At 46.0% G+C, this 27,429-nt stretch overlaps 1 protein-coding gene across 1 annotated transcript in view; it reads right to left on the reverse strand.

Moving 5' to 3' along the window:
* Window positions 1-4,258: 4,258 nt before the first annotated feature.
* LOC117429579 (reticulon-4 receptor-like 1) overlaps window positions 4,259-27,429 on the reverse strand; it is a 52,116-nt gene continuing 28,945 nt past the window's right edge. Inside the window, exons 2-3 of the mRNA XM_034049250.3 lie at window positions 7,743-8,203; window positions 4,259-6,624 (exon numbers count right to left, since the gene is read on the reverse strand). Of these exons, the coding sequence (XP_033905141.3) occupies window positions 5,695-6,624; window positions 7,743-8,203 (1,391 nt within the window). The 3' untranslated portion in view covers window positions 4,259-5,694. The remainder of the gene's footprint in view (window positions 6,625-7,742; window positions 8,204-27,429) is intronic.

Raw genomic sequence — 27,429 nt, forward strand, 5'->3', positions numbered from 1 at the left:
TCAAATAGTTTGGAGTAAACAGAACTAGAAAAAGCGAGGACTGAGTTATGATTCTGATTGAGTGGGGATCTGGGGGCCAGGTGAGGGAACGGTTTGTGTGTGCGCGTGTTTAGATTCCTAACAGTTCGATTTTAATTAAAGCACAGCTGCTTTGATCTGACGGAGTGTTAATTAAAGGCGATGCCACAATCTCGCCCCCACATTTGCACACCTTTGGGTGACGTCATGTCGAATTCGTACAATGGAGCTGCGCGCGGCCGAAATAGCAGACACTGAAAGGCTCTGTGAACTACAGCACACCACAGTACGCACCTGGTGTGAGAGTAAATGATTTCCCTGATATTCACTGAAGTCAGGCCTTTTCTCGCTCCAGATATGCTGGGTCATTTGATTTTTCTGCAAGGCACAAAGCGCGGATGGAGAGCTGAGAATGGAGTGGCCCGACCCTTTGACCTCGTGCTCCCATAGTAATGTTTTCGACACAAGGCATGTGTTTGTTGGCCTGTATCTAATCTAGCATGGTGATTCTCCTGGTATCCTGCGTGAGCGCACTCTCTAATTCACTCTTTGGGATGTTTGGAGAAATGAATGTTTTATTTGGTTGGATATAGGCTGACAAGCTGGAGAGGTAGTGTAGCACAGCTATAAATCAGAATACATCTGAACCCTTTCATGCTTCATATGGAAGTAAGGCTTCTCTCTTTGTCACGGGTTCCTGGGCAGCACATTCAGGTAGTTAATTTGTTGTGAACGGCTTGCTGTGCTATAACCCACGCCAGCCCATTTGTTTTGATGGGGGAGCTGCATGTTCAGGAGGTGGTGGGATTGTTTGCTTTTCGATTAAGCTCTGTTAATGCGAGCAGGCTGCTGTTAACAGGACAGGGTCAGTAAAGCACGCCTCTCAACGACGCAGCCCAGGAGAGCAGGAGAGAGCTGGACTGAAGAACGGAAATGAGAAGAGTTCATGGAGGAGGCAAGGGCCACGCAATCAACTGCTGAAGACCCTCCTCAATTTAAATCTCATTCCGGCCAGCCGTGCGTTAAACGAACCTTTTATAATTATTATTATTATTATTATTATTAATATTTATCATTACTTAACGGAGGGGAAAAGTGCTCTCGCAGATCAATTTCTATCATGAGAAGGAAATGGAATTTACGTCCTGAAGTCCCATTTGTAATAATAATAACAATACCAATTAATATCTGCACATTTACTGTGACACGCTCCTAAGTACACTTGCGTTTTTTGAAACGGTCCACAGTAATAGATATTGTTTGATTGTGTAAGTGCAGGTGTAGCTATTGCCCTGGCTGGGGGGAGATTGGAATTGGAACTGGAACTGGAACTGGAATCTGAATTGGAACTGGAATTGGAATTGGAATTGGAAAACAGGAATGAAATCCGACCCTGGCCCTGACTGTGTTATACAATGGGGTAAAAATGAGATAATGAACCACTTCAGGGTCTGGATTAATTGGTTCATTTAAACAGTTTAGACAGGGTTGGAAGAAAGGCCAGGAGTGGAAGGCCACCCCCTGCTCTCCTGCCTGGATTGTGTTACACATTACAGGGCGGTGAATGTAAAGCCTATCTGGTAATGTTCTTGTAATCCCAGGATAGAATCTCCTGTATAATATATTTAAATGTTGATATTGCACGAAACATTTCAGAGGGGTGTTATGAATGAAGAGGGGGAGCAACACAGACAGACCCTCGTTTGCTTGCTGTTACAAGGAGACGAGGAGTTAAAAGTGAAACGCATTCGTCCCCCAGTCTCTGGGAGAGAAAGGGGTGGGAACGTTGCAGACTGCATAATCTGCATTTTTAGGAACTCTGGATTTTGCCTGTGGCTTGGAGCAGCAGAAAGAGAGGCGATGAAATTAGAGCAAGCAACAAAAAAAAACCAAGCCTGCTGACTTGAGCGCTTTCCTTTTTTAATTAATAATAAAGGGAACAAAAAAATTTACAGCAAGAACTTCATTTGCATGTTTAAAACCAAAAAAAAAAAAGCCTTGCATTAATTGGCTCCCGGGAGACAGGAAGGGAATGGGAGGTAACCGCAGCGCAAAGTCAAACTGCAGAGACACAGAGCGCCACCTGGGGGATCACCGCGTGAACTGCAGCGGGATGCAGACACAGACTTGAGTGTTAGTATTGAGAACCAGACTGTGGTTTTTAAACACATGCAATATGTAGCACAGAACAATCTCTAAAGGGATGGCTATACGGACGATTCTGGATATGGAAGCTGTTTTCAGACCTTAACCCTCCTTGCAATTTCATTACAAGGGGTGCATCAATTTCAATACTTTAATCAAGCAAACACAGATTCTCCAATTCGTACCAGCATACCCCCCTTAATTACATCTTTTGAAGTTTTAAAACAGTTTGCGTGAAGGGGAGGGTGTATTTTCCTATCGCAGTGCTAGCCTATATCCAGCAGGGTGCACAGGATGCTTCTGTACTTTTGACTTGTTCGTATGAAACCACTGGAACTGAACATCTTAGAAAATTGCCAAAACAGGCAAGTGAGTTTCTAATTGAATTCTAATTCTCTTACTATATAGAGAAACAGAAAAGGAACACAGAGACGCACATGGAGACTTTTTTTAAAAGTTGTTTAAGATGCCTGATTAATTCAGTGGTGTAACATTTTCACACAGGAGTGCCTATTGTTTCTGTACCATTGATTACTGAGTGGAAATTGAAATTCTCACCCCCAGAAGTGTTTTCATGCAGGCAGGTATATAAGGGATAGAAATAACACATCATGAGGTGTTCTAATACATTTGCACATGACTGTGTGGCACGACAGCGTGCATCAGATTACTGAACTCAAGGCGGTGAAAATGAACTCCTGAATCAGAAAGAAAGGACTAGATTTGCCGTTGGCATTGTGGCGGAAGTGTGCCAGTGTACGCAGAGAGAGGCTGGTGCACGTCTCCCTGCCATTCTGTCAGTCACTATGCTAGCACGTCAATTCAAATGCCTGTCACACTGAGGGCTCTAATTAAAAACAAGGGCCGCAGGACCCAATATGAAATTAACTGTATTATTATGCTAATATGTGGGTAAATTAATAAATACAGCACTTGGCATAAATGACCTTTCTGCTTCCCCTCTTCTAGACTATTACAGGGAGTTGAAATGGATTTGGTCAGCTTATTTGTCAATGTCACACAGTGTATTAAAAACAAATCCAGTGCTGATTTCAACACAAAAAACCCATTTGTTTCTTATTAAAGCTCTATTTTTGATTCCCCTCATGGATAAGCGTTAAGATGAAATCCATATTCACGCACATCACAGCCGGCTTCGGTCTGAATTGACTGCAGCAGCAGTCAGGCTGCGGAGCTGAATGTGTGGCAACGTTAACAAAAGGAGTATCCATGCTGTCAGCAATGGCAACAGAGTATTTTTTTTTTTACAGATGACATTTGTTTTAAATGGCTTTTGGGTTTATACTGGGGATACTTTTTTTGAAAAGGCATTTGTTTTTCATTCCAGATCCCAATGTAATAAAAATGATGCATTCGATTCTTCCTAACCCTGGCTGAGTTGCAGTTATAAACATGTTTCCTAGCAAGCGGGATGCTTAACCTCATTTTTGGTCCCCCGATACGTTTATTGCAGTGTGGTAAAGTGTAGTAAAGTATAGTAAAGTCATGCAGACAGGCAGGGTCAGAACCAGGAATAGCCTTGTACTTGAGAAGCAGTGTTTTGAAATCAGCGTGCTGCTTCACAGGAAGCCAATCCAGTGACCTTAAAACTGGGGAAATACACTTGCTGTGTGAAAGTATTGTTGCTGCAGCATTTTGTATCAGCTGCAGTGTATTTAATGAGGCAGCAGGGAGACCAGCAAACAAGGAATTAAAACAGTCATCCCTAGCGATTACAAAAGCATGGATCAGTGTGTCAGTGTCAGCCTGGGACTTTAAAGATGACGCTGTCTGTCTCTCTGTCTGTCTATCTCTCTGTCTGTCTGTCTCTCTGCCTGTCTGTCTCTGTCTGTCTCTCTGTCTGTCTGTCTCTCTGCCTGTCTGTCTCTCTGTCTCTCTGCTGCAGTTCTTCAGAGCAGTGACATCATTCAAAGGAGGACAGACGAACCAACTAAAACCGTGAACTGAAAAATACCCTGACATAAAAGTTAGCGATCTTGTTTGTCTTCACTAATGATTCTGTGGAAATTAAAGACAGGCAGCAATCCTTAGCATAAGAAGATATACTTTTTAATATCATTTATAAACAGTTCGCTTGTTTGATGTATTTTTTTTTAATGACATACAGTACAGTTCAGTAATGGGGGGCGAGGCTGTGCATTGATATTAAAGAATAGTGAGAAGACATTACAAAAACACTCCCCCCACATTGGACAGAGACCCTGTAATTCGTATTATTATATTTATATAATTATCATTATTATTACTGTTATAGATCAGCATACATACAGCATCTCTTTTGGTTCGGATCTGCCTGCCTGCTTACTGGAATGTCTATCTGGGTGTGCCCCAGAAGCCACTGTCTTGCTCCAAGCTTCTTTATCCAGTTCTAGACCATTCCAGTCCAGATCTAGGTCATTCTAGAACGCCAATGGCCCATGTTATAGGACATTCTAGACTGGTTTTAGGCCAGCTCTTGGTCTGTATTTGAACTCTATCTCTCCTCGTGTCCTTGAGGGAAGAAGGGAGGATTCTGTAGTATTATTGATCCCAAAGAATATCGGGTCCAACACTGACGTTTACTCCTTGAAGACGGGGAAAGTAAAGTTTGTTCTGACAACCTCCTGGATATTTCACTTGTATGCGCTTGCAAACCCCCCCGAGCTCGCTGTGTGTTTGAAACTTAAGGAACATGAAAACAGAAATGGAAATAATAAGCTGAATCATTTTCCAGTATGGTAAACATGCCTTTCTTAAGGGAAACTGTGTAGAAAGACAAACTAGAGGCATAGAAGTCTTTCTGATGACTTACCAATAGGTTTAGTTCATTTTGTTACTTTTAACTCTGATCATTACGAACTCATGATATCAGTTAAGTACATAAAACAAAAATACAAGAATTATGGGGAATATAATGTAACTTAATGTAAAAAGAGAATTATGGGGAATGTAGCATAACGGAATAATCACTGATACTTTTGTAAATACTTTATTTCTAATTTTTTTTTATTTCATTATCATTTATCAATCTATTGATTGATTACTCAATGTATTGATTATTAATAATGTGCTCCATGATGAGGGTTGTGTGTGTTTGGGGGATCTCTTGCCCCCTACTTACTAGAGGTTCGGCAGAATTTTTATTATTTTTTTTTAAAAACCTAAAAAGTCTTCTTTCTGCTCCCTTGACTCCCACCACGAGTCACAACTAAGATGTCTAAACTTTCTCGATTTCATTCAGTTCTGTATTTTATCACTCCAGGTGTTCATAGTTTTGTTTTATTCAATATATTCCAAAGTTTGGCCCTTTCTGCTAGGAAAAAAATTAAATCAAATCTGTGGCAGTGCTAGCACATACAGTCTATTCCCATTGAGGTTGTTTTGTCACGTTTTTTTGTGTCCTGTTTTATATTTAAAACAAAACCAAACCCCCACATTCACTCACACACACACACACACACACACACACACACACATGAGCGTAGTGTAGGGGCGTGGCTTCGTTGGGAGGGCGGGTCTTGGCAGAACGGTTCAGCGTATCACAGCAGCCAGCAGGGCAGAGGCTATGAGATTCATTAAACAGGCTGTGGGGTGCTGCTGCCCCGAGGCTGCGCTGCTCCCGTTGGCTTGCTGGACCCCGCTGGGGGGGCGCAGAGGGGGAGGGCGTGTGCATTTGGGTTTCTTCCGGGGGTGCCCGAATTTCCCTTCCCCGGGGTATTCCTGGGGCTCCTTGTCCGCCATCTCCTCCAGGGTGTGCACCTCTTTCAGGATCTTCTTGGGCCCCCGGTAACGCTGGCGGCTGCAGTTGCGGGCCCCATGGGGCTTGTGGCCCTCGTCGGTGGATGAGGGAGGGGGGCTCTTGTCGGAGGAAGAGGGGGCGTCCGAGCCGTCTGAGGGCGGTGGCGGGGGCGGGTGCTGGCGGGTGCTGGGGTGGTGATGACGGCCATGGTGGTCCTTCTTGAAAGAGACCTTGTCCGCTGTGGTCCATGTCTTGATCTGGTGGAGGGACTCGGAGCCGGAGCAGCTGGGGAAGTCCTCCTTGGTCAGGCGCTTGAGGTCCCTGCCCCTGAGGTCTGGGGGAGACTCACAGAGAGCGCTGGAGCTGGATCCCCTGAAGCGCTGGAGCCAGTCCCACAGCGAGCGGGTCTTGCAGTCGCACTCCCAGGGGTTGCCGTTGAGCCGCAGGTACTCCAGGGATGGCAGCTGGGCCAGGCACTCCCCAGACAGCTCGGCCAGGCTGTTGTTGAACAGGTAGAGGGTGGTGAGCTTCTTCAGGTCGTGGAAGGCCCCTCGGTGCACCCACTGCAGCTGGTTCTCGTGCAGCAGGAGCCGGTCCAGGCTGGAGAGCCCGTGGAACGTGTTCTGGTGCAGGCTCCACAGCTGGTTGCCGTGCAGGAAGAGCTGGCTCAGGTTCATCAGGTCGGCAAACAAGTTGTCCTGGAGGAACTCGATCCGGTTGTCCTGCGAGCCGAAGAGAACACGAATCAGGTTAAGATGCTACAACCACAGGTGGATTCATCCACAGCTTTGAACACTCAATCATAAGACACGAAAAAGCAACCTGATCAAACCTTAGGTCTGGGGTAAGCAAACTTGGCTCCACCATTCTGCTGAAGATCAATTAAAGAATGAAGGCACTGCAAACCTGAAAGTGCTTCGCCAATGCAGCTGCCAGCCCATCGCATGCAACCATCCTTGTGGGTCATGGATTGTAGCAGCATGGGGTGTGACAAGGTCGATGTCTTAATACAGCACTTCCCTCTCTGCCTGTCAGCAGGGCTTATTTCTGTTTTGAATAAGGTTGCCTATCCCTGTCTCGGACAAACGTTTCTGCACAAAGGCTCTGATAAGGGACGGAGGCGCCTAGTCTTTAGTATTTCTGTACTGTGCTGCAGCGGATCCCTCATTATAACACAGTTTATTAGAAGGTTATACAGCGGCATGGCTGTGGCACCCCCCCCCCCCCCCCACCCCCGCCCCATTGTGTAATTTCACCCGCATTCTCATTGCAAGGCGAAACACACACACGCTCTCTACACTACAGCTTCTGTATTGTTATAATGAGGGAGCACTGCATTCATTTTACATTCCCTAGAGTTTTAATCTAAACTCAATCAGGGATAAATTCCATCTGAATTGTCAGGCTGTGCTCGAGAGAGGCTCGGGGCTGAATGGGAGGCAGGCAGGCAGGGGGTGTTGGGGTCGGCACGGAGTTGAATAGAGTACAGTCTGAGGTTCACCAGACAGTCTGCTGGCTTCTTCAACAGCAGTCTAGAATGGGTCATTTTATTAACAGAAACATTCTTTAATGGTTTTATACACTGAATCCGTGAAAAAGGAAAGACGCGATCATTATTGTGCCTGTGCGACTGCTTTCATTTAAATTTAATTGGCTAACAGCAGTGCCTTCAATTTTAAGTAATTTGTTGCTCGTTTTAACAGAATACTGCTAACTGCAATTCTGACCAGTGATGTGTTGGAATTGATTAAAAGGGAATGGGAAGCTGGAAAATGAAAAACAGGAATCAACCAACTCTGGAGCCAGCGCCTGGCAGGCCCCTGTGCCGCACACACCATACCTGCAGGTAGAGATACTGGAGGCTGCGCAGCCCCTGGAAGACCCCGCTGGGCAGGGAGGTGAGGCCGCAGCGATACAGGTGCAACGCGTGGAGCTTGGGCAGGCCGCTGAAGGTCTCCGCAGCCAGGGCCCTCAGGTAGCGGTTGTCCCCCAGGTCGAGCTCCTCCAGCTGGGTGAAGCCCTGGAAGGTGTCGGGGTCGATGAAGGTGATGTTGTTGGAGTAGAGCCACAGGGTGACGGTGTGGGGGCTGAAGTGGCCACGCAGCAGCATGGTGATGCGGTTGTTCTGCAGGAATATGCGCTCGCTGTGCGGAGGGATGCCCTCGGGCACCATCAGGAAGTTGTGGGCCTGGCAGCTCACCGTGGTCGGGGAGGAGTAGCAGACGCAGTGCCGCGGGCAGGACCAGGACAGAGGCAGCTCCAGACTGGTGCACAGCATGAGGAAAAACTCCAGACCGCACCCTGCACAGAGAGAGAGAGAGAGGGGGGGAGGGGGGAGCGTGGGTGATGGGCGAGTGAGACAGTGGCTATAGAGGGACGGAACGACATAGGAAGTGAGGGCCGGTCTGTAGCGCTGAAGCTGCAGGGGCTTTTCAAATTGAACTAAAATGTATTAGAAATGAGAAGTTAAAGTAGACAACGATCAGGAGAGCAGCAAAACGCCTCTGAAGCGCATAAAGAACGAACGTCTGGCCCGTGGGGCAGCACCTGTTAAATAATGCACTAGCGCTACAAAAACAGTGATCCGGCACGCTATTTAAAAAGAATCAAGGTCTCAAAAGGGTGATCTGAAGAACTTAACTAACCAACTGTTGGAATCTCAACTCTGAATTTTAATCCCTGGTGTCTCACGTTGGCGGAGAGAACACTATTGAAAAATATCTATGTAAATGTGTTTTTTTTTTTTGAAAAGCCCAAGCTCTCTTTAATCAGGATTCAGCTCAAGCTGTAATGTTAACAGGGGTCTCCTGCAACCCTGAAACTGCTCCTGTCCTCTCTGCACCACACTCCCAGCAGGCAGCTGTCATGCAAATCCCCATAGTTAAAGCCACTGCAGACCCAACAGACAGTGTTACAGACAGCAGCCTCTCCACGGGTTTCTTTCCTAAATAACCCAGCAGCGCCACAGCAGTCCCAGCCTCCCCAGCTCTGCGCTTGCTGGCATGCGGATTCAGAGGGTATCGTGAACGAAAAGAGCTTCTGCATGATTTTTTCCTGTCATACAAGGTGTGCCGTGCATTGACAGCGTACACGAGGTGCGTGTAATACAAGCATTGGAATTCTGCTCAGTAATGTGCGTTGCATACTAACTGCACATTATATGCCTAAAAGGACGGTATACAAGGGAATGGTCAGCCAGAACAATTAAAACAGAATGAGTTGCAAACCTGGCAGCCCAGAGTGGCCCTTCAGCCGATGGTCAGTGTGGAGCAGAGTCTCTGTGTTTCATACTGACTCAGGATCGTGTTTGCATTGCGTGCATACTGGCTTCAAGCAGTTCTGTCAGTGTGATGGGTCACACATTAGCAAGCCCAGGCATTAGCATGCGTACTGCATGTATTTTAACAATGGTATCGGATGACTGGTAATGTATCTGGGGTTTGCTTCTCATTGCTTTCACCTCTGGAGATTTGGGTTTGTATCAGGCTCAGAGAAATTGTTTCGTGATTTCTATTCGCTCCCCCGCGACCACAATCCATGTCCCAATTCTGCAGCATCCGGAACAATGATCAGTCTCTGCTTCAGAGAGGCCCTGGAGTGAACAGCAGGCAGGCAGAGGTGGCTCAAAGTGCAGAGCTGTGAGGGGAGGCTCTCCTGGTGTCTGCCTGGCTGCACCAGACCTGGGCTCAATTGGAATTATAATGACAGCAGAATTGTTTGCTGAAATTCCAATTCCAGTGGTATTTTGTTCCATTAAAATTACAGTTACAATTAAGCTGCAGCAGTTACATTGTAATTGCATTTCATTAGGAATTGCACAGTTATAATTGGAGTTGACTCTGAGTCTGGCCTGCACCGTGCCGGACTACAGCTAGTGCCATTGTCCCCCCCTTTATACGAAATGTTTCGGAGCAGAAACATTTCGTATAACTTTATCAGAGATCTGAGATTGAGAGATTGGCATGCACAGCTGCTTGAAAGCACCCTGTCGTAGTCCCGGGCTTGCATGAGCATCTTGCATGCTGCGTGTGTTTTAATCCTGCTGTCTGTGTGCGCATTGCAATCTGTTTAATATTACTTTATCACAGTGTCGATCCCAACGGCATGTCTGTTCATTGAATCTCGCTCTGCACCAGCTCCTGGTGTTTGCAGGCAGCGTGAATCTAATTGAGTTCCAGTTAACCATCTCTATTGCATATTTATTATTGAACCCTTCCCTGTGCTGAATGACTGATGTTCCCCAGCCCAGGATTTCTGAAGAGGCGTTTTCACAGCTCAGCCATTGCAACGCAAACCAAACTTTACACATGGAAAACATACAGGTTAACACGCTTGAGTAAAACTCAATGAATCATAATTATTATTGCGTAATGCTTTTTCTGTTTGTAGCGATGTAATGAATGAATTGCTGTTTGGACTACGAATTTGTCATAGTTTAACTAAGTGGCAATACTAGCAAAAGGGCACAATAGCATGAGGCTGCCATTGACAGAAGAGTACCACAGTGTGAATATTTTCCCATTTACAGTGGCACAACAATAGAGGCGGCAGTATCACCGTCATTTATCAATACCGTTATCAGGATCTATATCCATTGTGTGCTAATGCTGTGGTTTGCTGATGCAGTTTCAATAGCTCTTTATGGGTAACTGGTCTCTCGCAGAGAGGAAAGAGTTAACTAGGTTAGAACTGTGCGTCAGTGTCAGTGTTTTATCAGTGCATCTAAAGTATCTAGCACATCACCCAACCTGCAAAAACCAAAGCACTCATTTCCTGCGGATCTGTTTGTTGCCAGCTCGACAGCCTGCCAAGGTTCCCTGGTTTTTAATGACTTGAATGGGAAAGTTTTTACCAGTTCTCTTCCCATTGCTGCTACATGCATGCCAGTCGATTTAAATAGACAACTCTTAACTGATAAGACTCTAACGGAGAGAGGCTTGCCAGTACTAATGCTGTACAAATACATTGTTAATTTGATACAGTGTAAGTGCAGTCACCTCCTGATCGATTATGCACACAGTGCAATCGATGTAATGCATCTTCAGCAACCCCTTCTCTTGGTTCAAGAAAACAAGAGCCTTCCTTAATTGGGCGCTGCCCTGTCACAGTTCAAATGAGAAAGCCAAATTCGATTCAGCTGTTTAAGGGCAGCGTACAAAAACAAACAGGAACTCAAACAAACCATCGCTACTGGGGCCCTTAGCAATACAACTCAAAATAAAGGTTCGTTTCATTCAGATTGGTGCCTCGTCGGAGAAGGGCTATTTCACAGCCACTCCAATACGATCCCAATGTTTCAATGCAACCTATTTTTATGATATCGAGACCATCGGAAGTGACATCACGATTGAGAAATTTCACAATCAAAAGAAAAAAAAACACCCTTGTAGAAACAGTTCTTTACTGCCAGGCTCTGCTTTTCTGATAATAAGTGCAAACCTTTGAAAGCAGCATGCCACAGAAACGCAGCAATTGCACGTACAGTATGTAAACTGAACATGACTGCGGGACACGGTCGCTTTTATTTGCCTTAATTACAGCACAATGTGTGCCGACCCCTGGTTGCCTATTATTACTGAAAGAATAGCCTCATAATGTTAATTGTAAATGAATGCCGTCACTGTTTTGAGAATGCCTTTGTGTGGTTGCCCTCTCTGTCTCTCTGTCTCTCTCTCTCTCTCCCCACCTGCCACTTCAAAAGAACCCCTTGCGTTGCCTCCCGCTGCCATCTCAATTCAGCACTGATTTTATTTTTTTTATTTTATTTAGAACTCCACACGCTTTCCTTCAGCTACTGAACAAGAGAGGATAAACCTTTCACCATTCTCAATTTAAAAAAAAAAACACAATTTATTATAAATAGCCCCACATGGCTCATGTCAGCCCTTATTAGGAGAATGTTTAAAGAGCTAGGCGTGGCGCCCCCTTCAGTCTGGCGAGGGTTAGGACGTCTCAGAAATCCTCTTCCGAGACATCTGAAACCTTCTATATAATTACACTTTATACACAGCAGCTAATGCCTCTTAAAATAAAGCTGGTCATTCAAAACTCAAATCTAGAGTTCGCGATCGTGCCATTGTGCTATTTAGCGAGACTTGATCTTTCCACCTTGAGAAACCGGAGCAGTAAGTGAATGCATCTGGAGAGACAGCATCTGATCTAGCTTATTTAATATGTAACAGGTCTTCCCTGCATCGATCCTACATCAGTGCATTCATAACAGACCCAGACCCGAGGTAAGGAATCTGGCTCTAATTCTACAGGAATAACATTGATTTAATGGCAAGCACGGATCTTTATTCACAGAATAACAGATTCCTTTTTCAGCCACTGTAGAGTGGAGCACAGGGGCTTTTACATCAAGGTGCTCCAACATGGGTAATATACAGTGCAGAGAGATTCATCAGAGTGGTCAATGCAAACAGCTTGTCCATCCACACAGGTGGTCTTTGATACAGGTTTATACACAGCAGGACTACATCACAACACCACTGCACGTGAAGGGCTCCTTCAGCTACACTTTTTAACTTCATGTCCTGTGCTATGCCGTGCTTTTCGCATAGTCTACAGTTTATTATTATTATTATTATTATTATTATTATTATTATTATTATTATTATTATTATTATTATTATTATTTTTAATTGCGTCAATATTAAAAACTGGATTTCTCGCCTCCCAATGTCAAGAAGCTCCATTTTGTATTGAAATATTGAACGAGTGCTGAGAAGGCGCTCAGTATGGCAAGCACACACACACGCACACACACACACACGCACGCACGCACGCACACTGACTCACACACACTGTCACACACAAACACACACACACTGTCACACACAGACACGCACGCATGCACAAACACACAGTACAGTAGGGATTCAATAAGCTGGATTTGCACTCATCTTCTGAGTCACAGTAAGGAGTGGGGGGGGGGGGGGGGGATGGCTCATTGATCTAAGAGAGTAATCCCTTTTCATTAACTTAGCCTTTCTTGCCCTAAGAGCTCACCATTGATCCAGCAGTAATGTCGATTCATTAACTATACTACACCTTAACACAGCTAATCGCTGGGAAAGGCCATTAGACTAAACCCATCTTAACACTGTCAGTCTCAGCTTTCCAGATTCTAGCTAGACTGGGATAACATGCAGTGATCTCTCTCTCTCTCTCTCTCTCTCTCTCTCTCTCCAGATCAGGGATGGAATTGCACAGCGATTTCACCCATTCCAGGTTTAACCGCAGTGTATCTGTAACTAGCTCAGGTGTGTCTTAATAAAGTCATAGAAAAACCAGGAATGGATCAAACTGCTACGCAATGGGAGACTTGTTTCCATCCCTGCAGTATACCACGGTCCAGTAAAAGCATACCAAGTATAACACAGCACACATCCATAACTTGAACCACTTAACCCTAAACTCTGACTAGTTATCTACTCCTAACAGCGATCTACTCCTAACAGATACAGAACTTCATTTACTTTCTACCAAGTTGTAGGTTGTTTTGTGAAAATGTGTTCCATATATGGTACGGTCATCGGTGGTAACAGATTTGACCTGCATAGATTTTTTTTAATTTATTTTTTTTGCTCTAGAATGATATTCGGTCAAACTGAAGAGTCAATAATGTGTTCAAGTTATAGCCCCTCGTTTAAAGTCATAGAACAGAGTGGTAACTGTGTTTTGATTGGCTGAATCTGCCCCTCTGTGTTCTATAATGTTACTTATGATGGGACGCTGTTGACCCAAAAGGAGGAAGGCACTTAAGGGTTAAATGCTGCGGCACCGTTGCACATCTCCAGGAGCTTTTGAACACCAAAGCCTTGTCTTGTTATAGAAATCCATTTGCAAGAAACACATTTGGGAGCTTGCTCAGCCCTGGACTCACAGAGCGAGAGAGAGGAAGCTAAAGATAGCAAGGAGATAGATCAGGAATCCCTTCCTCACACAAGACTGAGCTAGCTGGAACAAACTCTTTGTTGAAATGCAGGGCGGACAGGGACTGCTGCACTGGACTGCGGTTCTGTTCTGGAAATTAATTTGCACCCACTCCCTTTCTCTGCTATGAACCATGGGAGTGAGCGACTACACCAGCCCTGCTCTGAGTTTCTATAAGGGCAACTCTCTCTCCCCCCCTTGCTCTCTCTCTCTCTCCCCCTCTCCCTCTCTCCCCCTCTCACTCTCACTCTCTCTCTCCCTTTCTCCCCCTCTCTCTCTCAGCGGGAGAGCTACATTCATTGCATGTATCTGGGAATCGGCAGAACTGGGGTATTTTGCTAAAAGGTCTTCTTTCCCAGAAGTGATCTACAACAGCATTAAAATGTCAATAAGTGAAACACATCAGCACGGCATAGTGGAGTTGATTTACTCGCTCTGCGTCCATCGATCAATAATTCCCTGACAACAGCTGCTTATTTTACAGAACAAAAAAACGGTAAAACAAAATAAACCCTTTTTTATTTCCCCTGTTTTCCTCTCTGCCTGTCACGGAGCGCGCTGCAAATTAGTGGAGCGCAGCTCCATGTTGACTCCTGTCAGCGTGTATCGACCACACTGGTGTAGAGACTCCGTGTAAATGGACTCCCGGAGCATCCCACTGTGCTGTACACTGCAGAGCACATGGGGGCTCACGTACTGTATGACATGGAAAGGTCATGATCTTTCACTTTGAAGACTTGAAGTGCTGGGCTGGAGGAACCTTGAGTGTCAGCTAACGCCCCCTGGAAATACTCCAAGACTCCCATTGCATAGCAGTTTGACCCATCTCTGACTCAACAAAAAGCTGCGATTAGCCACAGTGTACAGGTAACAAGCTCAGCTGTGTCTGATTTAGTTTAGATTACTCTATAACCTCAAACTTCTATGCGTTCCATCCCTGCTCTCCCTAGTTACTGTTCAGTGTGCGGCACGTTGGTGCGTATTATTATTTGTTTATTTAGCAGACTCCTTTATCCAAGGCGACTTACAGAGACTAGGTTGTGTGAGCTATGCATCAGCTGCTGAGTCACTTACAACTACGTCTCACCCGAAAGACGGAGCACAAGGAGGTGAAGTGACTTGCTCAGGGTCACACAATGAGTCAGTGGCTGAGGTGGGATTTGAACCGGGGACCGCCTGGTTACAAGCCCTTTTCTTTAACCACTGGACCACACAGCCTCCTGTATTGCTTCTGAAACGTAATCGCGATTGTTCTGGTATATTTATGTTCTCATCTCCAGGGTCATTCATCAACTTGGGGCTTGTTCCTTGCATTATTTTTCAAACTGAGTGCTTTGTGCTTAAGCCTAAAGAGGCAAGCTGTCAGGCTGCACGCTCTGCGTTGATTAGAAATGATTCAGATGGGTTGAGACAGGGGTGAAGACGCTCTGCTGGGCTGACCAGTGTTTGTGGGTAAAAGTTGAATGCAATTCAAATGACCCTCAGTGCTGGCGTGCGTGTGTAATTGTGGAAGGAGTGAAGTGGCTGCAGCTTCTCGGAGATTGAAAGCACTTAGCAAGCGCTGCAGTAACATGATCTGTGGAGCCCTGCCCTGCAGTGGTTCTCCACACCAGCTCTCTGGTCTAATTGCAGCATCTGTCATTACAGTGCAGCCCTCCTGAAGGCAGTAGCACTATAAACGCACGCAATTCGATTAGAGCACACCGCAATAAGCCTGAGTAATCCAGACACCTCCGAAGAAACCTCTGCCTTCAGTCATAACAACGGGTCAGCTGGACCGGAGGCTGGGGTTAGGATCGGAATGATGCTAAAATGAGGAGTTATTGCATCTGGGGGACGGGGGGTGGTCAGTTCTTAGGCAAATTATGGAGTCTGGGAAACAACACCCCTGAAGGGGCAGTGAGAGTGCTGCTGTGACTGTGTTATTTCATGCATGGACACACAACAAATCTATTTTTCATTGAAAATGCTTTCCATTGCTTTGTGTGGGGGAAACAAATGGCAGCCTCATATGAGGTCATCATGAATTTGTGTCTTCCGTATGTCCCCCTATGAGGTCTCCAGGCATGAAAGGGTTAACGGTTTGGATAATGCTCATTTATAATGAGGAATTTACAGTAAACAGGATTGGGGTGGCCATCTGCGGCTGCCTCCTCCCTCGCCTCTCTCTGTCTTAAAAAAAAAGTCTTTTCTCCTCCCCTCTTGGAGGATCATGGCTCAAACAGCGAGGAATCTATTTCCTGTTTCTCATCAGCTCGCTGTTAACCTGCCTTCTTACCAGACAAATAGCAGAAACGAGAACTGCAGTTGCTTCCCTTCACAACGACGCAACAGGACAGAGAAATCGTTCTAGTTCTGTTCATTAACCTCCCTGTGTCAGGTGTCACTCAGGAGAGCCAGAGTTATACCGCTTCTCAGTAATTACATCCTGCCTCCATCCCCGCTCGCTCCCTACCTTCATATTCTCTCTCTCTCTCTCTCTCTCTCTCTCTCTCTCTCTCTCTCTCTCTCTCTCTCTCTCACATTCTAGCGCTCTCCCAGCATCCCTTCCTCTCTTTGTCACATAAGCTGACGGAGGTCAGCAGTCTTGCCTGTAGAATTATAAACAGTTTTAGGTTCGAGTTGTCCTGAGGTCTTATTCAGTAGCTTCTCTTGCCTGTAACGTCTGTAAACCCAGGTTCAAAAGGTGAAAAGGATCTGGTGGGTTTTGAGCACGGCTGCCAGAGCCGATTTCCTTCCACTGTCACCAGCACTAAATCCACAAGCAGTTTGAAATAAAAAATGATGAGAATAAATTTGATTTAAAACTGGACGGAGGAAAAAAACAAAAAAGAAATAAAAAACCTACTTGGATTATTAGGTTCATAATATTTCATACTTACAGAACATTCATCTCCCTAAGCGAACACACACACACACGCACGCACACACACGCACACTGCCACAGATTGTTATAAGCTCTGTGTCTCTTTCCATTATCTATATAACATCCCATGGAGGATAGGTTTTAATGCTGTGCTCTGTGCATTTTTAAAGGGGGTGCGTGTGCAGTTTTTGTTTTCTTATGGTGCCTTGGTGTGTTCCTCAATCCCTTATTTCTTTTTACAGGCCCACATGAGGACCACGTATATGAACCACTGTCCTTGCAAAAGTGTACTGCCATCTACCCTGATGAAAACAGCGTGGTGAAACACTGTGACAGTGTAATGAGAGACAGGTAAAACACAAGCAAGCATACAAACAGACACTCATCAATACGATAGAGACCTTAGAACTGTCTTCCACCAATCAGGATGCTCCATTAAACAGCATCACACACGCAAGAACGACATTCAGAGAGAATGTCTAGCTTTAAAAAAAAACAAACATAAACATAGCAAATCAATGAAACGGTAAATAATCTGTAATTAAAAACAGTAAACGCTTCAAAGACAGTACAATAAATACATTATAAATATATATGTATATATTTATATTAAATAGAATGCATGAAAAAAGAAAAAAAAATATCTCCTATTCTTTAAATAGGAAATTAGAGAATTTTTTCAAGCACCTGGCGTCTGCTTATCATACTAAGACTGACATTCATGAATAACCCATGTAACTATCTTCATATTTAAACTATATTTATATGAGCTCTATACTGCTATGAATTGTAATGTGTTCAAGTAAAGGCTCGACCAACATGAATAACTGTACATTTGTAGAAGAGAGAGTTGAACTGCAAGCGGGGTCTGCCTGCTTCTGTGTGATAATGAAAGCAAAGCAGCTGATAATGAGATGCAGTCTTGCTAAGTGTTCTCCTCTGTTTGATTGACTGGCAGGTGAGAGAATCGGGCCTTCACCCACACACGAAAGCACTGAGGTCTTTCACTTCAGCCACGGATCTTCCACTCACCAGCCATGGGGCGCCCATTAGGAAAAAAGAAACCAGAGAGGCAATATTCATACTGCAATCACTGTCAGTGATTCATGCTGTTCGGTACAGAATTTATCTTTAACTTCTTCAGCTCTCAAACCATTTCTTGACAGAAATACAAGTTAAAGCTGAGGCTTCCTGGGACCAGGTCTCTTCTGGTGCTGTAGGTCACCCTCACTCCTTTTGGTCTGGACTTTTAGATCTATAGTTATGTACTCAGTCCCCAGCAGCATGCTGTAGTTATACATAATTAAACTATCCCATACCATACTGTACCCATTTATATAGCGTCCTTCATGTGCAAGCATCCCAGGGCGCTTTACAGAAATACACAGCGAGCCGAAAGAGCTCCAAACTGCTCGCTAGCGAAAGGCCAAATCAAAGAGATGTGTTTCGAGCTTAGATTTAAAAACCCTGACGGACTCAGCATTCCGGATCCAGTGTGGAAGTGAGTTCCAAAGGGCAGGAGCTCGGACACTCCAAGCTCTCGCTCTGCAGGTTTCTAATGGAGTTCTTGGAACTGCCAAGAGGCCATCGTTTACCGATCTCAAAGTGCGAGTCGGTTTACAGGGATAGGTAACTCGCGCAAACAGACAGGACCATGAACAGCCTTGGAAAGGAGGAGCAGCGATCCGATTACTTTCTTGTTAATTGTTTTCTTGGAAATGGATTGGAAAGCCTTCGCTAGACTCCCGATTCTCTGAGGGAACTGGCCCTTATTACCTTGCCTACAGGAACACGCGTCAGAGCAGGTTGGACGGGGTTAAGTCCGCGACGCTCCAGTTTTGTACTGGTCGAGGGTTTTTTCCGCACTGTCAGCGCTTTGAGAAGGTGTCTGCTTGCAGACGGCAGTAGAGCGAGAGAGAGAGAGAGAGAGAGAGAGAGAGAGAGAGCCTGCAATCCATGCAGCATGAAGCCAGAGGAAATGCATTAACGATGCAGAGGGGCTTCTCTCAGTAACAAACACAGCAGTGACGGGGGACCGCCTCAACTCAAAGAACAAATTCATTAGAATTTTATTATAAAGCAAACCCACACGAGAAGACCAGACGCTTGTAATTCTATGCTTTTTTTAAATTTATTGTAATCCCCTTTTCTATTCTCTCCAAAATACCCTCCCCCCCATTAGGGGCTATGCTGACACTCATACTCGTAATTGCCTGTAAGAAGTATTTAATAGCAGGTATTAAATAAATCCAATGGTTGAGTGGTGCTGTGTGTTTGGTCGTGCTCCCGTGTGATCGGTAGCGCTCCCGTGTGTTCTAGCCGTGTTGCTGTGGATTTACACACGCCTCAGCGACCCCAGCTAGCTGTCCACTCTGCTTTGATGCTGCTGTTGCCTTTCACAATCACTTTAAAGAGCTCACTGTACACCCTCGGACTGCAAAGCTCTCCTCCTCAAGCTGCTTCCCAAAGGGGATCTGTCTGTTACACAAATATTAGAGTGCTTTCCCTGGACTCCACAGCAGAGATGCAGCGTGCTCCACTTGCTGTTTTCATCACTGCCTCCAAAATCCCCAGCTCCAGTGAATCGCTGGAGCACTCTGCTTTCCCTCACAGGAGAATTCTGACACTTTGACTCTCCTGTGCACAGATAATTGATTGAGAGCATTTCACAAAGGCAGCTGCAATGGGATGAGGCTGCCACTGCTAACATGTCACTGCAGTGGTAATGTTTTCATATTCCAATGGCATGGGTACCGGACAGACTTCTGGTAATGCTGTGGTTTAAGGAGATCCTGAAAAGGTTTCTATGGGTTGATAAAGCACTGCCTCCCCAGCTTGCTCTGATCGAACTGACTTTGTTAGGCAGTCGAACCCGCGCCGAGGAGCTCAGCGGGCATAGCTGAAGAAGGTGCCGACTGTGAGGTGCATAACGAGAACGGATCCCTGCCTGTCTCCCTCCCTCCCTGCCTCCCTGCCTCTCTGCCTCCCTCCCTCCCTGCCTCCCTGCCTCCCTGCCTCCCTGCCTCCCTGCCTAACACGCATGACCACCGCATGATCAGGTTAAAGGCAGCATTCATTCTCAACCACTGGAAAGACTCAGCAGAGAAAGGGATATTAAATTCTCTGACGCAAATTAAGAGGCAAGGAGTGCAAACAGTGTAATTTGCCTGGCTTTTTAAACCACGATCCTACCTGGGTGAGATGATTAGAGAATTGGCCAGGGTGTTTTATTTCCCTGTGTTGTTCTATGACTTTTCAATTTCATGTGTGTTTTCTTGGTAATGGGTAAGTGCCTTTAGCTTACCCGTTACACCACGCTTTATTAAAGAGTGAGGAAGTAAACAAATACAAATACATGGTCCTCATTGTATCTATACCACATTGAATTCCTTTCTACTAGCCTCTCATCTCTCACCACTCTCCCTCCCAACCCTCACATCTAACCACTCAGCCACACTGCCTCCCTCCCTCCCTCCCAGCCCCTCAGCTCTCACCACTCAGCCACACTGCCTCCCTCCCTCCCAGCCCCTCAGCTCTCACCACTCAGCCACACTGCCTCCCTCCCTCCCTCCCAACCCTCACATCTAACCACTCAGCCACACTGCCTCCCTCCCTCCCTCCCAGCCCCTCAGCTCTCACCACTCAGCCACACTGCCTCCCTCCCTCCCTCCCAGCCCCTCAGCTCTCACCACTCAGCCACACTGCCTCCCTCCCTCCCAGCCCCTCAGCTCTCACCACTCAGCCACACTGCCTCCCTCCCTCCCTCCCAGCCCCTCAGCTCTCACCACTCAGCCACACTGCCTCCCTCCCTCCCTCCCAGCCCCTCAGCTCTCACCACTCAGCCACACTGCCTCCCTCCCTCCCAGCCCCTCAGCTCTCACCACTCAGCCACACTGCCTCCCTCCCTCCCTCCCTCCCAGCCCCTCAGCTCTCACCACTCAGCCACACTGCCTCCCTCCCTCCCAGCCCCAGCTCTCACCACTCAGCCACACTGCCTCCCTCCCTCCCTCCCAGCCCCTCAGCTCTCACCACTCAGCCACACTGCCTCCCTCCCTCCCTCCCTCCCTCCCAGCCAGCCCCTCAGCTCTCACCACTCAGCCACACTGCCTCCCTCCCTCCCTCCCTCCCTCCCAGCCCCTCAGCTCTCACCACTCAGCCACACTGCCTATCTCCCTCCCTCCCAGCCCTCAGCTCACACCACTCTGCCTCTCTTGTGCTTGTTGTATATCAGGCAGCTGACACTCCATTGCGAGCCCTGCCGCTGTTGCTCAGCAGTGACGTGCAGGCAGAGCTGCTAAATCTTTTATATGTTTTTGCTTTTCATTTTGAAGGCTTGTATATTATTTAAAACATCATGTGCAGAGAAGATTAACCCACTAAGGCAGGCAGGGAGGCAGGCAGACAGGCAGGCAGGGATGCAGGCAGGCAGGCAGTGAGGCAGGCAGGCAGGGATGCAGGGACGCTGGCAGGCAGGCAGGCAGGGAGGCAAGCAGGCAGGCAGGCAGGGACACAGGCAGGCAGGGATGCAGGCAGGCAGGCAGGCAGGTAGGCAGGCAGGGACGCAGGAGTGACCCTCTTTCTTTCTCAGTGATGTCTGCTCAGGGTTTTTGATGGAATTAGAGCTGGAGCTGCCGCTGTGCTGCTTACACCCCGTTGCAGCCAAACTTAACCCTCGCCTTCTCGGCTTAACAATCCCGTCTGAAAACTCAGAGGCAAGCGTATGTCACAAAAATATTTTTTCTTGATTGATGATTTGCATAAATTTCATTGTTCAATATAATTGTACACATTTTAACATGGTACTTTCTCTGATTCTCACTAGGAGGCATAAGGAGGAGGCATATCATTTGCCAGGTAATGAGGGCCAGTAACGCGTATGGCTTTACACTGCCATCTAGTGGGAGCATAGGGAGGCACATCTTTAGTAAAACTAAAACTAAACTGTTTACTACCTGCTCTAAATGCAGTGTTTCATATTTATGTATAAAGTACATATTTAACATGCAAGAAGGTTGCTAAGCTGTTGTTGAAAATACATCATCAGCTCTACAGAGGTGAAAACACCTTTTAGATAAACTGAAAACACTGATTGCAAAACATCCCCAAACAGAAATCTCTTTAAAATGCTGGCAATGCAGAGATCAGCACTACAATTGTAATGCAAAGGGACTGTCATATTTTGACAAACCAATTGTACCTCAGTTGTGTTAACACACAATGCATATGGCTGGTATAGCAGGTAGTTTATCAGAGCTGGTCTGTGCAATATGTGTTCAAAATCTATGCTATGGTGTGCTAATGCTAGCAAGCTCGTTTTTTTTTTTTTTTCAGGGTAGTACACTGGGGTTATAATGGCATCCCAATGGGAATTTCTTTGTTAGATTCACATTACCACAAGTGCTGTAAAACCAACAGAGCAAATGATGCGCACGCCACTATAAAGAATAGCCCTTCTCTCCACTTTGCTATTGTAGCTGTTATTTTTATTACACCAATCCATCATAGTGGACACTGCTTGGATGCCACAGCCTGGGACAAGCTACTGTACCCTCATTCCTCTCCCCTGCCTCTCCGTTACTCCGATCCCTCACCCCATCCCCAGGTTACATCTCCATGACGACCCTGCTCAAGTTCAGCGAAATCTATCCGCTCCTCCACGGGCTGAGTGCTCCTGCCCAGCGCTTCAGATCACATTTCAACTGGCTAGCGCTGCAGGAGCTGCTCTGACACTGAGGCACTCGGCTGATACATGCGCCTGTATTAGTTTAGCACACCTCTCCCCTCCCCGGTGACAGCAGCACAGCTGAGCAGAACAGCACACCGACACCAGCTGCAGATTTATCATCATTAGCGGCTTCTTGCTGGGCTATTGTGTGTGCGTGCGTTCTGGCATGTGCACCCGCTGGCTGCACACTCGGACGGCTTAGCAAAGCAAAACGAGCTTGAGAGACGACGAGAGCCGCTGGCATTTCTGAGGGACGTTGGGAGGGCAAGCAAGCCCGATTCATGAAGCTTTAACATCAGTTTTGACGAAATGAATGAAGATATTCAAACTCTTCTAGACGGTTCCACTTCCCCTGTTACCCTGGCCTGCTCCACTGTCTACACCTGACACACACACACACACACAGCATCCTAACAATGTCCTTGCTGCTGTATCATTTAATCTGAACATCACTGAGATTCAATCACCTCCAACAAGTACAATCCAATTTGACCCAAAAGTCTGATACAGTTTTAAAGATCATATTTGTTTATTGCCGGGACGGTCGTGAGTTTCTACTTCAGGGAAACTTATTTTGGTCACGTTGGGAAAAGTATGTGTGTGGTCTTTAAGTAGAACAAAAAACAGAGAGAGAGAGAGAGAGGGAGAGAGAGAGAGAGAGACAGAGATGGAAATTGTTTGAGGCAGAGTAAACTGGTAGTGCTGAACTGGCGAGGCCTACCCGGCCTCGACATCAGATTAAATATTTACTGCCTTTCTACTGAAATGTTGATTAAGAACGCCAGTCTTCCTTCTGCCTCACTGCGCTCAGAGCACTTTTGCAGAGTGGTTGTGATTCTGCTCAACTGTCCATCTGTCTGCTTGAGTTTCTCCAGTCCTCTGTACATCTGTGTGTCATCTGAATTGTGTCTCTCTGTCAGTCGGATTTCTGTCTGACGGCAAGAATAACAGGTGTTCCAGATCTTTAGCCATTGATGATGAAAAGACACCTAGAAAATCTGCAGGATTGGGACTCTCCAGGACCAGCGTTGGAGACCCCTGCTCTAGACCTTCATAAGCTGTGTGGGAGCTGTGTGCAACTATTCAGCAACAATCACAGAAAAGCAGGAGGGATTCTGCGACTTTATAAGGGGCATTATAGTGTGTAGCAGTGCACAGGATAGGTCCTTCAATGCTAGTGGCAATGCACCAGGAGATATTTGGTGTCCTACCTACTTTTTTCCTGACACTGTATCTATCAATCTCAGCTATCTGCCTGATTACTTACAGTCCTCTCAGCAATGATGACTGTGTATCGATGTGTACATGTGTATCGAGAAAAGCCCACTGACAGTACTGACAGCCGCTCCTGCCACGGACACTGTAATGACGCGCATGCACAGGAGACCCATCAAGAGACGCGTCAGTCTATTGACAGGTCACAAATAAACCCTACTCAATCACATCCATCCGGGCGGATTCAGGTGCACTCCGAGTCTAGACAGCAGAGCAGGCGCTGGTATCGTTGCTATTAATAACACTGCTTTGACATGCAGGGTGTCGTGTGAAGAGATCTCTGCTGGACTGAAGGCAAGGTTAATGACCCACACGTCTCTCAAAGAAGGCTATGGATTGTGCGCTGAGCAGACAGCATCTCTCATCAGACTTCACACCACGATGCCCGCCATGTGTCTGAAACGAAGAGAAGCACGTGCGTGGAAGTGATGCTCATGTCTTCTTCAGGTTTCAATCCTGATACAAGTGAACCGAGTTCTGCTGGTGTCAGCCGGGCTTTTTATCATTTACCATTATCATTATGATGAATAATAGAACGATGGGAAAAAAATAATTAAAAGTGATATTGCAATAAAAGAGAAACCAGAAATCAATAATTCAAGGGGCACTTATCATCAGAAACACACTTTAATTGCAGCTCGAGGTGTAAATGACATTTTTACACGCTGTCCTCGAAGTGTGCTTTTCAAAATGTAGCCAGACAATTTTCACACGGGCCTAAATCCCTAGTCTCCGGCATTATTATTATTATTTATTTCTTAGCAGACACCCTTATCCAGGGCAACTTACAATTGTTACAAGATATCACATTATTTTTCCATACAATTAGCCATTTATACAGTTGGGTTTTTACTGGAGCAATCTAGGTAAAGTACCTTGCTCAAGGGTACAGCAACAATGTCCCCCACCTGGGATTGAACACACAACCCTCCGGTCCAGAGTCCTAACCACTACTCCACACTGCTGCCCATTATCCGTCCTTCACCTTTCTCAGCCGCTGAATTCGTTACAGACAGACGCTGTTCTCTTTCCCAGACACTGAATTCATTTCAGATAGACAGACTTTTCGGTCTTCGGTCCCCAGCGCTGTCAGTCACTTGCATTTTGATCGGATCCTAAATCGTTTCCACTTAAATTCAGACTGGGAGCGACAGAGAAATCTAAATGAAAATAGCTGCCTGTTTAACATGTTCTTTTACCGGGCCGCACAGAAGAATATTGGATTTTTTTTTCAGACAGTTGGAAATAATTTCCTCATAACCTCCAGCACAGGTTTAATGTCAGATCTAAATCGGTTCCACTGAAATATATTCAGAAGCGAAAATGGAATAAAACCGCGCTGTTAACCCCTGAGACGCCGCCTCCAAGATGAATAATCTCGTTACATCACTGAGCCACTCTCGCCTTACAGATCAAACGCATCTTGCAAATGTAAGCTCCTGACTGTAGGTGAGCTCCTCTTGTTTCCGTGGGAACTGTAAATCCACAGGAATTGCAGCCACTTCACTGCAATGACGGGATCTTTTGACAGCTTTTTTTTTGTTATAGCTTTCAGCTCAATCACACCCCAATTGATGCTATGACAAACCAACCCAAGCCATGTTCTTCTCCCTGTTTCACTGCTGCTGCCTGCCTCATAGCTGGTTTTACAACTGCCTTCCAGGTCATTTTTTCTGCCGCTGTGAAGAGACAACGGCTCAAGCATTGTTTTTAGTACCAAGCGAGTGGACTGACCAAAAAAGGTGGTCAGCGAGTCAAGGAACATTGTGCAGTGGGGATGTCATTAGGGGCAACGTGACTCGGAAGGGCTGAGAGCACCATTCAGATTGTGATGGTAAAAAGCACATGAGGCACACTTAGCCTTTCCACCTGCCCCCCTGCATCGCGTGAGAGAGGAGCCTGGAGCTGCTAACAACAGACACGCTCATCTCTCACTCCCTGTGATAGAGAGCGCAGGAGGAGGGGGGTTCGCTCCTGTACCAAGGCAAGGACGGCAGTCACATCAATGATTTATCCCACTGCTTTATTAACCAGCTCCGCTGCTCTTGTTTCTTAAAACGGTACACGACCCATTCTGACCCCTGTGCCATTACTGGTACTTTCAAACCAGGACTTGCTTTTCAGGTGAACCTGAAACAGAGTGGAGTTCTCCTGCAGTACAAAAGAATACTGATCGCTGTGGTCCTCCTTCTTCTTCACTAACGATTTCTGTTAATCAGGCAGTAATTAAGCCACGGCGGCCTGATGACAGGGCGATGCCACCTGGTGCTTGATTGCATTGGGAACGACAAGGTCAGCTAGCAAGGTAATGCCCGATAATCTGGTGTTTTATTGGGTTTATAAAAGCAGCAGCCAGCGTCTGTATTGCTGTGTTTGCCACCAATTACGCCTTCCGCAGGATATTACTCTGCACTACAGTGCCGTGCTGTGTTTTATATTTATTACTCCCAACCCGAGCCAGAATGCAATATTAACAGCTATTACTGGGAAGTAGGGTCATTATTTTTTGAACTGCTGGCACGATGTAGGTCACCGCGTTTCTCCAATCCCCCGTCTCCTAGATAAACAGAGACAGAAACGCGCCTCTTTGTAAAGTCATGCTTTGTGACTCTCTCTCTCTCTCTCTCTCTCTCTGTGTGTGAGATTAATATTTCAGGGCAGCTTCTGAAATATGCAAAGCCAGCTTTCAATGACGATTACTGGAAAGAGTGCGGACTGCAGACTGGGTTGGGTAGGGTTGGGGTGTTCAGGTATGAGGCAGGTACGAGGGGATTCAATAGAGGTCTGTGTAGAGGAGTAATACCTGCATGATTAATACCTGCAATAATTTTGTATTTTTCACTTCTAAAGTAAGAAAAACTTCAAAAAAGTTTATTAAAACAAATGTTCAAAAAGAACCACAGCCATATGTGAGCATGGTATAATTAACAAGTAATACTAAAAATAACTCTGTGATGATTGCTGCTTGATGGCTGTAGAATGATACAGCAGTCACTCTGTAATTACAATGTAAGACATGCAAGGCAACAGATGCTGTGCTCCCGTTAGGTTTTGCTTTCTTTCTATACCAGCGCACAGCACTAAGAGGAGTACATCCGCGCTAGCCGTTGTGAGCAGCACCGTGCTGTCAGAGACGAGGAGCTGGCTTGGAGATCTCTTGAATTGAACAGCAGATTAGGTGTAAGTAACTGAGCCCGTCTCAGAGTGACAGTGGCTGGTTTTTTTTTGTTTTTTTTTAATTCAATGAAAACTCCTTTTAGGTACGCTATGAAACAAACCAGATAAGGTTGTTCTGTCTTAAAGGCAAGTCTTTCCCTCAAGGAGATTTTTTTGTTGTTATTGAAAATGGATCAATTTCTTCTCTTTTTCTTTTCTAGAGCGCTCCCATCTGGTAAGAAAAGGGTTTAATATGAAGGATCATTTTAAAATTGCCTTGATCAGTCAGGAGGGAGGTCTAGTGGTTAGAACTAAGGGACTGGGAGGGGAAGGAAGGGAGCAGTGGGTTAGCAGTTCAGGCTGAGGGACTGGGAAGGAGGGATGCCGTGTGGCTCAGTGCATAAGGGGAAGGTGGGTTACATATTGATGTAGGGGTTAATAAAACCTTGCTTGACTGGGAATCGCTGTTCATGAGCTGGCCTTTCCCCAGGAAAACAATCGATAGAATAAATAAATATATCATAATTGCAGGAGAAGCTCCTTTCCAGAGGTGGCTGGTGTGCGTGT

This window comes from Acipenser ruthenus, chromosome 24 (assembly GCF_902713425.1).
Source record: "Acipenser ruthenus chromosome 24, fAciRut3.2 maternal haplotype, whole genome shotgun sequence".
Taxonomy (NCBI): Eukaryota; Metazoa; Chordata; class Actinopteri; order Acipenseriformes; family Acipenseridae; genus Acipenser; species Acipenser ruthenus.